General features: G+C 46.4%; 1 protein-coding gene across 6 annotated transcripts in view; it reads left to right on the forward strand.

Moving 5' to 3' along the window:
* The window catches only part of EFCC1 (EF-hand and coiled-coil domain containing 1), a 52,330-nt gene that overhangs the window by 22,906 nt on the left and 16,250 nt on the right, over window positions 1–13,174 (forward strand). For all 6 annotated transcript variants that reach the window (XM_064156314.1, XM_064156316.1, XM_064156317.1 and 3 more), the window contains exon 3: window positions 12,947–13,092. In XM_064156314.1, the coding sequence (XP_064012384.1) occupies window positions 12,947–13,092 (146 nt within the window). The remainder of the gene's footprint in view (window positions 1–12,946; window positions 13,093–13,174) is intronic.

Here is a 13,174-nt window from a genome sequence, read left to right on the forward strand (position 1 = left end):
TTCACAGACTATTGATTTTCTACCCTCCCAGGTAGTTGTTTGAAACACCAACAGAAAACAAAGCCAAGAAAAAAAATCGCCATTCACTGCTGGGTTTTGTTTTTAGTCCTTCATCTCAGATAAAATAGCATCTTTAGATTCTGTGCGAGATACAGGGACAAACCTCAGTCTGTTCAGTGGCTTTAACTCAGGTTTATGGTGGGACCTGAAAGACTGCAGCACATCAGTCCTACTTCTGCTCTGAGTTTAGTGGGACTCTTTCAGATCTCCAGAAGCCTTTAGCACTCGCTCTGGTGGAAACTTTAAAGAGCAGAATGTGCTGTGCCTGAAGGGTTTCCATGACATTCTGGTGCATAGTTAGCACAGTGTTCAAAATTCAAACAGCAGCAGTGCCTGCCAGGTGGTATGCTTAAAAGGAGAGCTGCCTGAGAGGCTTTTGGACTGTGAGGAGTTTGGGCTATTGATTTCATATCTCTCTTGAAACACAATGTTGCTAATTACTAACAATCAGGCATTACAACTCAGAAACTTACTCTGCTTTTGGTTTTACCTATTTCTGTATTAGGAACCAACAGAGATTATATAATCCCTAAAGTTCTCGAATAGATATCCTAAGGTTCTCAAATCCAAACAACATACTGTAGAGACTCAGTCCCTCTTCTTCCTGATACTTGGCTTTGGGAAATGTAGAAAGTGATGGTAAAGTTCAGCTCAAATTTCCTCTTAAGGATTTACAAATATAAGGGTTCAGTGTCATGGAGGTGTTGGGTAGGAGGTTGGCCTTTATGGTGTTAGAAGTCTTTTCCAACCTTAATGATTCCTCCAAAATTCTCATCCCAAATCTCATCCCTCCAGAATCTCATCATTTTCTAATGGGCAACCTGCCCCCATCTCAGACTATGTAGGCCAATAAGCTTCCTCATTCAGCCATTTTCCTAATGTGTCAACGTTTGCTTTGGAGGTGGAGAGTTAAAAACTTCTCCTTCCCTTCTCTGTGCTCACAGTAATAAGTTCAAATAACTCCTCCATGACATTCAGAACTTCATGGGAGTTTGAAGATGAAGCAGAAGGAACTTGAGTGTGAACTCTGCAGAAGGTTTTCACTCAAGTATTTCTGTGTGGCAAATTTGGTCAGGTTTTATCCTGTATAACTTTGTCTAAAGATCACAGAATCACAGAATCAAGCAGGTTGGAAGAGACCTCCAAGATCATCCAGTCCAACCTATCACTCAGCCCTGTCCAATCAACCAGACCATGGCACTAAGTGCCTCATCCAGCCTTTTCTTGAACACCTCCAGGGACGGTGACTCCACCACCTCCCTGGGCAGCCCATTCCAATGCCAATCACTCTCTCTGCCAACAACTTCCTCCTAACATCCAGCCTAGACTTCCCCTGGCACAACTTGAGACTGTGTCCCCTTGTTCTATTGCTGGTTGCCTGGGAGAAGAAACCAATCCCCACCTGGCTACAATCTCCCTTCAGGTAGTTGTAGGCAGCAATGAGGTCCCCCTGAGACTTCTCCAAGCTAAACAACCCCAGCTCCCTGGATTGGAACTTAGGATTTGAAACTGTCCTGTAAAAGGTCAAAAAGCAGAGGAAAAAGGTAAAGTTTCATCTTGGATGCAAGAGGAACAGATCAGCATTAGAAAGTTTGTGATCTCATCCCAAGCTGAGGCAGATGAGAAGTTTTCCAGAAGAGTTGCCCAGGGCAATATAGTGGAAAGAGAAAATCCTGCATAAAAGCCTGGCTGCAGAAGATTTAATGTAAGTCGCAGAATCACAGAATGATAGGGTTTGGAGAGGACCTCTGAAGATCATTGAGTCCACCTACTCTCAGCTAAAATGAAAGGATAAATCTGTGTTTGATTTACTAGCCCTGTGATGTTAAATGCAGGTCCTGTTTTCACAGTAAGATGCCACAACTGGCATCACCACTTCAGACAACCGCCGTTATTTTTAAGTCTTCCTCCTTGTGCTGCCCTGCTGAGAGCTCCTGAGAACTGCTTCCTGTTTTTCAGACCAGTTCCCCTCTTTTCCTGTGGAAATCTATTGAGGAAGCTCTCTGAAAGCCAAAGGAAGTATGTGTTCCTAAATACCTGTAAGGTTGTCCAAAAGACTCACTTGTACCCACTGTGGGGCTCCTGCCCAGGGTGGGAGCTGCAGATGGTGTGAGCAGCTCTGTATCACCAAAGCAACCTCAACCAGGCTGCACCCAGAGTGGATGCAGCAGGGCTGCTGCAGGGAGAGGAGCACAGTATAAAGAGGGAAAACCTGTAATTAAGTATTGTCTTAAAAAAGAAAGACAAGGGGGGAAAAAAAATTGAATAAAAATGGGGAAAAAAAAGATAGAAAAAATAAAATAGAAATAAAATAGAAGGAAAAATAGAAACAGAAAAAAAAAAAAAAGAAAAAAAAGAAAAATAAAATTAAAATTAAAAATATAAGAGCAATCTGGATGAAATTTACTGCCTGAGCAGTGCAGTTCTGCTGCATGGCTGAGCCTTTCAAAGGGAAACCCAGCCCCGGGCATTGTTAAAGGACAAGAAGGGGCTTTAGGTTCAGTTCCTCATGCCCTCGTTAAATACTCTAGATGCAATCCCCAGGGCAGTAACTACTTGCTCAATCAAGTTTTTATGCTTGTTCAGTTAAAATGGAGATGAGAAAAGTAGAGGTGAGGTGGGGGTGAGGAGGAATGAGAGTTACTTAAAGTTGGGAATGAAATCTACATGTTCCTGTGTCCGGCAAAATGCAGCTCAGTTATTACTTACACTGTAGTTCTTTTCAGGAACAGCTGTGGCCCTAGTGGATAAGGAACACACCTCACCCTAGGCAGCTCTGAAGGGTCTAGGTGCATGGAATAACAGAATCACAGAATTATTGAGGCTGGACTAGAGCTCTGAGATCATCAAGTCCAGCCTATGACCTAACACCACCACATCGACCAGACCATGGCACTCAGTGCTACATTCAGTCTCCTTAAACACCTGCAAGGATGGCAACTCTGTCACCTCTCTCTGAAGTCCATTCCAGTGCCTATTTATCCTTGCCATCGGGAAGTGCTTCCTAACATCCAACCTAACCCTCCCCTGGCACAGCCTCAGGCCATGCCCTCTTGTCTTGGCATAAGTTGCCTGGGAGCAGAGCCTGACCCCCACCTTACTACAGCTTCCCTTCAGGTAGCTGTAGAGTGTGATAAGGTCCCCACTGAGTCTCCTCCAGACTGAACACTCCCCAGCTCCCTCAGCCTCTCTCCATCAGCCTTCCCCTCCAGTCCCTTCCCCAGTCTCATTGCTCTCCTCTGGACTCTCTCGAGCACCTCAATATTTCTCCTGCAGCAAGGGGCCCAGAGCTGCACACAGTGCTCGAGGTGAGGCCTCACCAGTGCCAGCACAGGGCAGAATGACAGCTCTGGTCTTGCTGACCACACTGTTCCTGATACAAGGCAAGATGCCATTGGCCTTCCATGCTACCTGGGCACACTGCTGGCTCACAACAGCCCGTTGTCACCCAGCACTTCCAGGTCCCCTTCTGCCAGGCTGTCTCCAGCCACTCGTTCCCCAGTCTGTAGCACATTATAGAGCATTATCCCAGAATCCCAGCATGGTGGGATTGGAAGGGACATCTGGAGATCATCCAGTCCAACCCCCTGCTAAAGCAGGGGCACAGCCAGCAGCTTGCCCAGGATCACAATGACCTGGAGGAGGGGGGGAGGGGGAGGTTGGAATCTCACCAGAGAGGGAGACTCCACAACCTTTCTTGGGCAGCCTGCTCCAGGGCTCCAGCACTGCAAGGGGTTGGACTAGATGACCTTTAAATGTCCTTTCCAACCTAAACCAGTCTGTGATTCTGTGATTTGAAAAGAGCAATACTGAAATCTGCACTTACTGGAACATTTAAGGAGGTGTATAACTTTATCTAAGGATTGCAACTGGTACAATAAAAGTAGAGTATAATTAAACTGCTTTCATGTCACTGAGACTACAGTTTTTGGTTAAAATCCTGTGCTGGCTGAAGTGTTCTGCTGTGGTAGGAAAAAACAATAAAGTCAAAATGCAGATGGAGTTTAAGTAAATTTGGTGATAGGCAGAATGCAAACTTGCTTGGGATGAGGTTCAACAGATAAACTAGAGGTACTGCAAAGGCAAGGAGAGACTGACCCAGGGTGCTAAACACACACCCTCAGAAGTCAGCTCTTACATGTAGGGAACAGCTGTGTGTGGTTATGTCACATCTCTCTCGTTGGCTTTTTGACCTCTGAGTAATGTTTCTTCTTCAACCATGTAATGAATAAAACACAAACCAGAAGCTTCTGTCAAAATATACCTAAGATCCTAGGAAAAAGGAGGCCACAAAGGTGATCAGAGGGCTGGAGGATCTCCTCTATGAGGACAGGCTGAGAGAGTTGGGGTTGTTCAGCCTAGAGAAGAGAAGGCTCTGTGGAGACCTTAGAGCAGCCTTCCAGTGCTGAAGTGAGCCACAGAAGAGCTGGGGAGGGACTTCTTGCAAGGAATTGCAGTGACAGGACAGAAGCAATGCCTTTGAGCTGGAAGAGAGGATGTTGAGACTGAAGATTAGGAAGAAATCCTTTCCAGTGAGGGTTGTGAGACACTGGCACAGGTTGCCCAGGAAGGCTGTGGATGCCTCCTGCCTGGAGGTGTTCAAGTCCAGATTGGATGAGGCCTTGAGCAAGCTGGGCTAGTGGGAGGTGTCCTTGCCCATGGCAGGGAGGTTGGAAGGAGACAATCTTTAAGATCCTTTCCAACCCAAAGCATTCCGTGACACACCTGAACTCTGGGCAGCCTTTTCTGATCTTTGGATTGCCAAATCACTTAGCAACCTTTGAGAGGGACAGTAACTAATTTGGGATTCCTCTTAGGGCAGCATTATTCTTCACAAGTCACCTACCAGAATAATAAAGGCAAAGGACAGGCTGCTTTCAGGAAACTGAAAAGTGTTTCAAAGAGGTGTCAGAGCAGCAGGCAGAGCACTCAGACGTGAAGGAGCACACAGAATTACCCAGCCTCTAACACAGGAGCAGCGCTCGGTGGAGATCTAAGGATGTTTTTGCAACCATCAGTGAAAGAGCAAACACAACAGTATGAGGTAATTGTTATGCTCGTTTCCTGATACAGGATCTGAGGGACATGGAAGCTGTGACTTCCCCACGTTCACAGCAGCGAGCTGCTGGCACTGACACTCCAGGTCTCCCAATAACGACGTGTCACCTTTGTCCTCAGAGCTCTGGGGCTCTGTGGACCATTGGGGAACTTGCCAGGACCAAACAGCTGGAGAGGTTGTGCAGTTGTCCTGTGGGAGCTTAATAAACATCTGACTTAGATGCAAATCGATGGTTGCAGCCCCCCCTGCTAACATACATCAGTGTCCTATTTTCCCAGGTGCTTAATGAGAGTGGTCAGAGCCAATAAGCAGCCACCTGAAGGCACGATGTGAAGTGAAGCATCTTTGAGACATGGTGTAATGGCCTTGGTGGTGTTGGGTCAGTGGTTGGACTCAGTGATCTTAGAGGTCCTTTCCAACTGAAAGACTTGTATGAGTCTGCTTCCTTTTCTGTCACTCCACAGCCAGGAGGCTCTAAGTCAGTGGAGTTCTGCCATAAGCCCTGCAGGAATCGATGTGCCAGTCAGTAGGGACTTTCAGAGTTTGGGGGTGTCTGCTGTTTGCATACATCTGAGAGCTGACAAACAGAGGTTTGTAAGCTCTAAGGCTTGAATTCAGTAGAATCTCCACCCTGCTGATAAGCAATCCCTGACTCTCTTTAGGATGAACACTTTTCTTTATCTAGGAGACACTGAAAGGATGCCTGGGCATTTGATCTCTGCTGACATAGGCTCTAGCAAGCAGGAGATAACAGAAGGATTCCTTGGGATTAAGCAGCACACGTCTACGTGAGGGAGTACAGGAGGGCCTTGCTTTGTTGGACAAGCAATAGCAGGAGTTATCTGCAGGACCACAGCTCTGCTGCACTCCTTTATCTGGCTTACACACCTTCATTAGAGCTATCAGCAGTTCAGAATGTCATAGTATCTTAGGAGCTTTTTGGTTTTAGGCTTTCAAGCATCTTCTGTAAAATACAAATCAAGATGCCAGGAGAGAGAGAATTCTAAAGAGAGAAGATTAGAGAAGGACAAATAGACTTAGGAGAACACATACACACAGCTCATGGGTATGTAGTTACGTTTGGAGTGGCAGTGTTTGTTTCCACATGCCTGCAGGGCTGTTCACAGTATCACAGTATCATCAGGGTTGGAAGAGACCTCACAGATCATCAAGTCCAACCCTTTACCACAGAGCTCAAGGCTAGACCATGGCACCAAGTGCCGCGTCCAGCCTTGCCTTGAACAGCCCCAGGGACGGCGACTCCACCACCTCCCCGGGCAGCCCATTCTGCAGTTCCTTCTGGGCTGGGCTAAAAAGAGACCTCAAAAAATGACCAGAGAGGTTCTGCCAATGGGACTGTCCTCCTGACTAGAAGGAAAGAGGGATGGAAAGCACAGACTCCTAGAATACCAAGTTGGAAGGTACCTCAGAGATCACCTGGCCAGACTCTCTCGGCCAAAGCAGAGTTCTGAGTGCGAGCTGGAGCTTCAGCCTCGCTTCGGACCCGCGCTTCCTAAGAAGCTGGAGGAGAACATTGTTTTCACTGCTTCTCTGGAATGGACTTGTAATATATTTCCAATATGGAATCTGCAGATCCAGACTGTTCACCAGCTTTAATGCTCATCTTAGACCCACTCAAGCCCCTCAGTGTCCTTCTTGTAGTGAGGACTCAGTACTCAAGGGGTGGCCTCCCCAGTGTTGAGTACCCGGGGCCGGTCACTTCCCCGGTCCTACTAGCCACACTATTGATGATCCAGGCCAGGATGCTGGTGGCCTTCTTGGCCACCTGGGCACACTGCTGGCTCACCTGCAGGCGACCATCAGCCAGCACCCCAAGGTCCTTTTCTGCCAGGCAACTTCCTAGCCACTCTGCCCCAATCTCATGCAATTGACCATGGCCATAGATCTTGTACAAGATCTAGCATATGGCTTTTGTGCTAAGAGCTCAATCAAGCACAAGTGGTACTTCAGCTTCCCCAGCTTCATTTAGGTCTGCTTTGTGTGCACTCAAACTGGCACACGTTGTGTGCATCCCGACACCAGGCTTTCAGTGCAAACATCAGGATTTCCAGCTAGCAGGATGTGGCACTGAAGTTCTTTATTCCAGTGGAACAACATCTGGAAACCATTTCCTTCATTTTGTCACAAAAGAAATCATTAAGGGGCAGGAATCCCTAAATGACATAATTCCAACGTGATGGTTGTTTCTCCTGGATGGTGCAGGGGCTGTTTCAATCCCTTGCCATGGACAGGGACTCCTGCTGCTAAACCAGGTTGTTCAAGGCCTCATCCAGCCTGACTGGAATGACTCCAGGGAGGAGACATCCACAACATCCCAGGGCAACCTGCTCCAGTGTCTCACCACCCTCACTGTCAAAAATGTCTTCCTAATTCCCAGTCTAAATCTCCCCTCTTCCACCTTCAATCCATTGCCCTTCATCCTGTCACTACAAGCCCTTGTAAAAAGTGTCAGAGTCCCTCCCCAGCTTTCCTGTAGGCACTTTTCAGGTACTGGAAGGCTACTCTAAGGTGTACCTCATATGAAGCGATCTAAAATCTGAATTGATTGTAGAAGATTCATTCCTATGATTTGTGCTGGATTTCTGCTCATAGCCTACAGCCCCAGCCAAAGCCAGATGTAGTCAGAAATCCTACACAGATGCTTAGCTGCAGTGTGAAAACATATTGGAGCTGAACTTCACATGAAAAGTCATAAATCATAATATGTGCACATCTTCTAAACTCTCTGATAACTCAGAGGACTTAAGCCCAAACTGAAACCATTTGGAATTCCCTGAACTCTGGCAGCTTGTAAAGCTGTACAAAAGTCAATGTCACACCTGGAGGTGTTCAAGAAACTGTGGGCATGGTACTTTGGGATGTGGTTTAACGGCCATGGTGGTTAGATTGATGGTTGGACTGGATCATCTTAGAGGTCTTTTCTCACTGAAACAGTTCTGTGATTGTATGATTCTCTTCTGGATAAAAACACAAGTCCTTTGAAATAAAGGGTAGCTTGGTTTGTTTACCTGGAGCTAGGGCAGTGTAGGCATTGACACAGTTCTCTGGCCCGCTCCAAATCAGTGTCTAAAAGAGAGGAGTTAACTGGCTATGAAGTGACGCTAAATAACTCCTCAGAGTTGTGTTATGAAGGATTCAAGCTAAAATTTCATTTGGTGGCAGGAGCAGGTGGGGTTTGCTGCAGTTGGAGGTTTCCATAACAATAACAGGAGAGCCAATTAAAAGCCAATTAGTCATGGACATTACTTTAAGGTCCAGTACTTTGCAAACTCTCCCCTCTTCAATTTTCCTTCTCTGGAGCTACCCATTATCCTCCCTACAAAGACTTGAAAATGAATGTGGACTGTTTGCCTGTCTCCATGGAAGCCTTGCCACACCATGCCATACACAAATGCTTCCCAGGCACTCCAGTGCTCCTTTCCCCTCTGATCTTTGCCCTAAACAAATGTGCTGTTTATTCACTCTTCTCCTCATTTATGAAGGTCCATTCGATGCTGTATGAATGCCAATGAGAAAAGAATTAAACCTGTGTTTAAGAATGGGTAAAGATTCCTCCTTTTAGCATTTACCATGACAGCAGACACATACTGGTTGGCCCCATTCCTTATGCTGCTCTTTAAGTCCCCAAACCTCCACCAGTTGAAGATCAAGAGCGTGGCTTTGGTTTTAAAAGAGAAAGCATCCTAATAAGACAACAAAATCACTTAGTTGGTCAGTTACATGATGAGAAGTCAAGAGATTGTAGTGTTCTGCTGTGCTCCCCAAGAGCAGCACCACGACTCCATGGCTCCTGTGCTTCACTTGATGAGGGGGGTGAGATGCTGTGTACTTCAACAAGGGGAACTAAGGAGCGTGGAGCAACTCTTGGGAATTCAACTTTTCTGTGCTCTTTGCCTGCATCTGCTTTAAAGACCAAAAACCTGAGAAGAGCCAGTTAGAAATACAAAATATTCTCTGAAGTCAGTGTAGGATTCTGTAGCAATGGAGAAACCACAGAGTGGTTTAGGTCAGAAGTGTCCTCAGAGATCATCCAGTTCCAGCCCCTCACCATAGGCAGGGACACCTCCCACTAGAACAGGTCACTCAAAGCCTCATCCAACCTGGCCTTGAACACCTGCCCAGGGAGGGAGCATCCACAGCCTCCCTGGGCAAGCTGTGCCAGTGTCTCACCACCCTCACTGTAAAGAACCTTTCCAAACCCCATGAAAAGGAGGAAGCAGCCCCTTTCTTCCATTAGACAGCAAAGGTTCACTGTTATCCTTAATGCTGCTGTTGTGTGCAGCATTTCTAATGAGAACCTTCTTCAAATCATCTCCTGTGTACTTTCTTGCTATAGTTTAAAGAAATGGGACATTTGCCTTTGCAGGTATTAGCAAGCAGCTTGTTCCACCCTCATAAAGGCCAAAAGAGACCTCTAGCCAAAAAACACATAGCAAAAAAGATCCAGCCAAAAACTTCTAGCCAGAAAGATCTCTGGTTTTGCCTCCTCAGCACAGGCTCAGCTAATTATTGCCTCGAACTGGTTTTGGATATCATGAATGAAACCCAACTGTGTTTACACATCGCTCCATTGGAGCTCTGTTGCACAGGATGCTCCCACTCCCTGTCCTCTGTCACTCTGATGATGGTCCTGTCTTTTCCTGTCCCTTTCTCTGGTGGCTAGTGTGGATAAAGCAGTGCCCAGCAACACATCACACAGTCCTGGCAAGTATACTAAACCAATACATTTCCAGTTGTGTGATTTCACAGAATTAACCAGGTTGGAAAAGACCTCTAGGATCATGGAGTCCAACCTATTACCTAGCACCTTCTACCTAATTCACCCATGGCACTAAGTGCCTCATCCAGCCTCCTTTTAAACACCTCCAGCAATGGTGACTCCACCACCTCCCCATGCAGTCCATTCCAATGGAACGTGAAGAATTTCTTCCTGATGTCCAGCCTGAACCTGCCCTGGCACAGCTTGAGGCTGTGTCCTCTTGTTCTGTCCCTGGGTGCCTGGCAAGAGATCAGCTTCACCTGGCTACAACCTCCCTTCAGGTAGCTGTAGACAGCAATGGGGTCTGCCCTGAGCCTCTTCTTCTCCAGGCTGCACACCCCCAGCTCCCTCAGCCTCTCCTCACAGGGCTGTATTATCTGAAGTGGGGGTCAGTCTCTTCTCCCTAATAACAGATGATAAACTGAGAGGTAATGACCTGAAATTGTGCCAGGGGAGATTTAGGTTGGATGTTAGGAATAATTTCTTTGCTGCAAGAGTGGTCAGGCAGTGGAACAGGCTGCCCAGGGAGGTAGAGGAGTCACTATACCCGAAGGTGTTCAAGAAACACGTGGATCTAGCACTCTGGGACGTGGTTTGGTGGCCATGGTGGTGCTGGTTTGCTGGTTGGACTTGATCTTAGAGGGCTTTTCCAACCAAAACAATTCCATGATTCTGTAAATTGTATTTTTTTTTTAACTTTCCCTATCTACTCATCCTGCAGCTTGCTTTTCTTCTCCCTTTCAGTCTGGCATGGATGAGCTCTGAAATTCCAGCTTGTCTGGCCATATTTCCATTGAAATTTATACACCTTGAAATAACTTCCATGAGTGGTTCTAGACAGCAAGGATGTCCCTTAATCCGCACTCCCTTTTTGGTTTGGGTGCAAGGTACATGACCTCTGCTACATTTCTTCTGTTGGAGAAACTAAGGCATGATACAATTTACACACTTCAGAACAATGAAGTGTAACAGTGATGTGAAAGGCAATGCTCCTGTGTCTCACAGTAGCTGTCCAGAACAACCAAGTTCTGTGACGCTTCCAAAATGCCCCATTTTGAACTCCCAAAGTTAACAGGAGTTTTCATTTGTGCACTGCTTGCTAATGATTGGTTCCAGAACTGCCAAAGCTGAATGCAGAGCCAGGCTCTATTCTGGAGCCTGCTCTTTCCCCTAGAGTGCACAGGAAATATGATTGTTGCTAAGCTAAATAACACCACAAACTGTAAACAGAAGATGTCATTAGCTTTGTGCAGTCAGCTCTACTCAAGGGGGGTCAAATAAGTGCTGAATGCAAAGCATGGCTTCCCTCAGCCTCTGTCCCTCTGATATATTGCAACCCTGGCTTTGGTTGTTGTTAAATTCATGATCTTATTTACTCAGTACACTTCCAGAAGCAACAAGGGAGCTCATAGCAGTGTGGTTCTTCGGGACCTGGGAGCAGCTGCATTAAACAAAAGCTCTCTGCACCACTCATCTCTGGTTTGGCAGCAGTTTCTCTATTACTCCATCCAAAGTCCTGTTTCTAGCAGTAGTTGGATTTACAGGCAGGAAGGATTTGGGTTTGTACAACAAGGTCATGTTATGCAACTTGTTTCAGTAAAAGCAATTTGCTGAGTGTTTATATCTCAATGTCTGTTGATGAATATTTAATATGTTAAGCGTGAGGAACGTTCAGTGTTCACCAGACCAAAACTAATCTTAGGGAGACTTGAAAGGGAGCATAATTTGCTATAAACCTCCTGAATGTGCTTTGCTTTCTTCTGCATGTATTTTCTTTGTGATCTGTATGACAGCTCCTACTGGGAAGAGCAGAACCACATCATGCTCTCTACAACTACCTAAAAGGAGGTTGCAGTGAGGTGGGACTTGGTCTTGCCTCCCTAGTATGAGCTGACAGAAGAATAGGAAGTGGCCTGAAACTGTGCTAGGGGAGGTTCAGGTCGGATATGAGGAAAACTTTCTTTCCTGCAAGAGAGGTTGGACATTAAGAGCAAACCCCCAGAGCTCTCAGCCTTTCCTCCTCACAGAGATGTTCCAGGCTACTCAGCATCCTTGTAGCCTCTGTTGGACTCTCTGCTAGTTTCCTGTCTCTCTTAATCTGGGGAGCCCAGAACTTGACCCTGTACTCCAGATGTGGCCTCAGGAGGGCAGAGGTAACTACAAATTCCTCAGTCTAGACAATCATTGTATTTGATTGGATTAAATTTCTTTCTTCAAGATGTGTTTTGCTTGCAGGTATATGGACTCAGGTTCATCAGTGACATTATTTGATCTGTGTATTGTCCCTTGAAAGCTGTTTCCTTTAGATGGAGTGTCCTCTACTCAGAAAAGGACACCATTGCAAATGAGAATGTCAGAAGCCCACTACTGAGATGATTCTAATCTCAAATGGTGGTGAGACACTGGCACAGGTTGCCCAGGGAGGTTGTGGCTGCTCCCTCACTGGAGATGTTCAAGGCCAGGTTGGATGAGGCCTTGAGCAATCTATTGTAGTGGGAGGTGTCCTTATCTATGACAGGGTGTTGGAACTGGGTGATCTTCGAGGTCCCTTCCAACCTAGATCATTCTATGATTGAGTGATTCTATGTGTCACTATGCATCCATCATTTTTTAACTTCAGTTTGTTTTTAATGCTGCTTCTTTTCCAGTAGTTGGAAGCCTTAGATCAAAACTTAACATTTCCATGTCTGAGTGCCAGTCCAAGTGAGCAGTCCAGGACCAGCTCTGGTGATGTGGTGCAGCACACACTGCTACCACTGTGAGTGAGGAAGTGAGAGCCTGTGGCCAGAATAGCCTGTTCCCATATGTAGTTTCTAGATATCTTTAATCTGAACTAAAAGCTACAAGTAATTTTTAGTTCATATTGCCTAAAGAACTGAAATCCACCTTCCTTTGATTGTTGGTGAAGCAGCCCTCAAGGGTTTGATTTTCCAGGCCCCTGTTCCCCTCCATCAGGTCTGAAGAGCTGCATTCAATCAGAGTCATTCCTGCCCTGTGCTGTTTTCACCTTTTCTGTGAGTCCACTTCACTTTGCCCTTCTTTTCCAGGTCAGAAGTGGCAAGATTACAGCTTCCCTCCAGAAGCAGCCCAGGACAGAGGGAAGAAGCAGCACAACTTGAGGGGAGGTTCTGCCTGCCTGGGGTCCAGCAAGACCGACGATCTCCCACTGGCGGAGCTGGCGTCTCTGAGAATGGTATCAAACCCAGTACCTGACTGCTTTGCTTCCTCTCTGACCTCTAAGACCCTCAGCAGATATTAAACCACCAAAGCCACAA

The sequence above is a fragment of the Pogoniulus pusillus genome, chromosome 16 (assembly GCF_015220805.1).
Source record: "Pogoniulus pusillus isolate bPogPus1 chromosome 16, bPogPus1.pri, whole genome shotgun sequence".
Classification (NCBI taxonomy): domain Eukaryota; kingdom Metazoa; phylum Chordata; class Aves; order Piciformes; family Lybiidae; genus Pogoniulus; species Pogoniulus pusillus.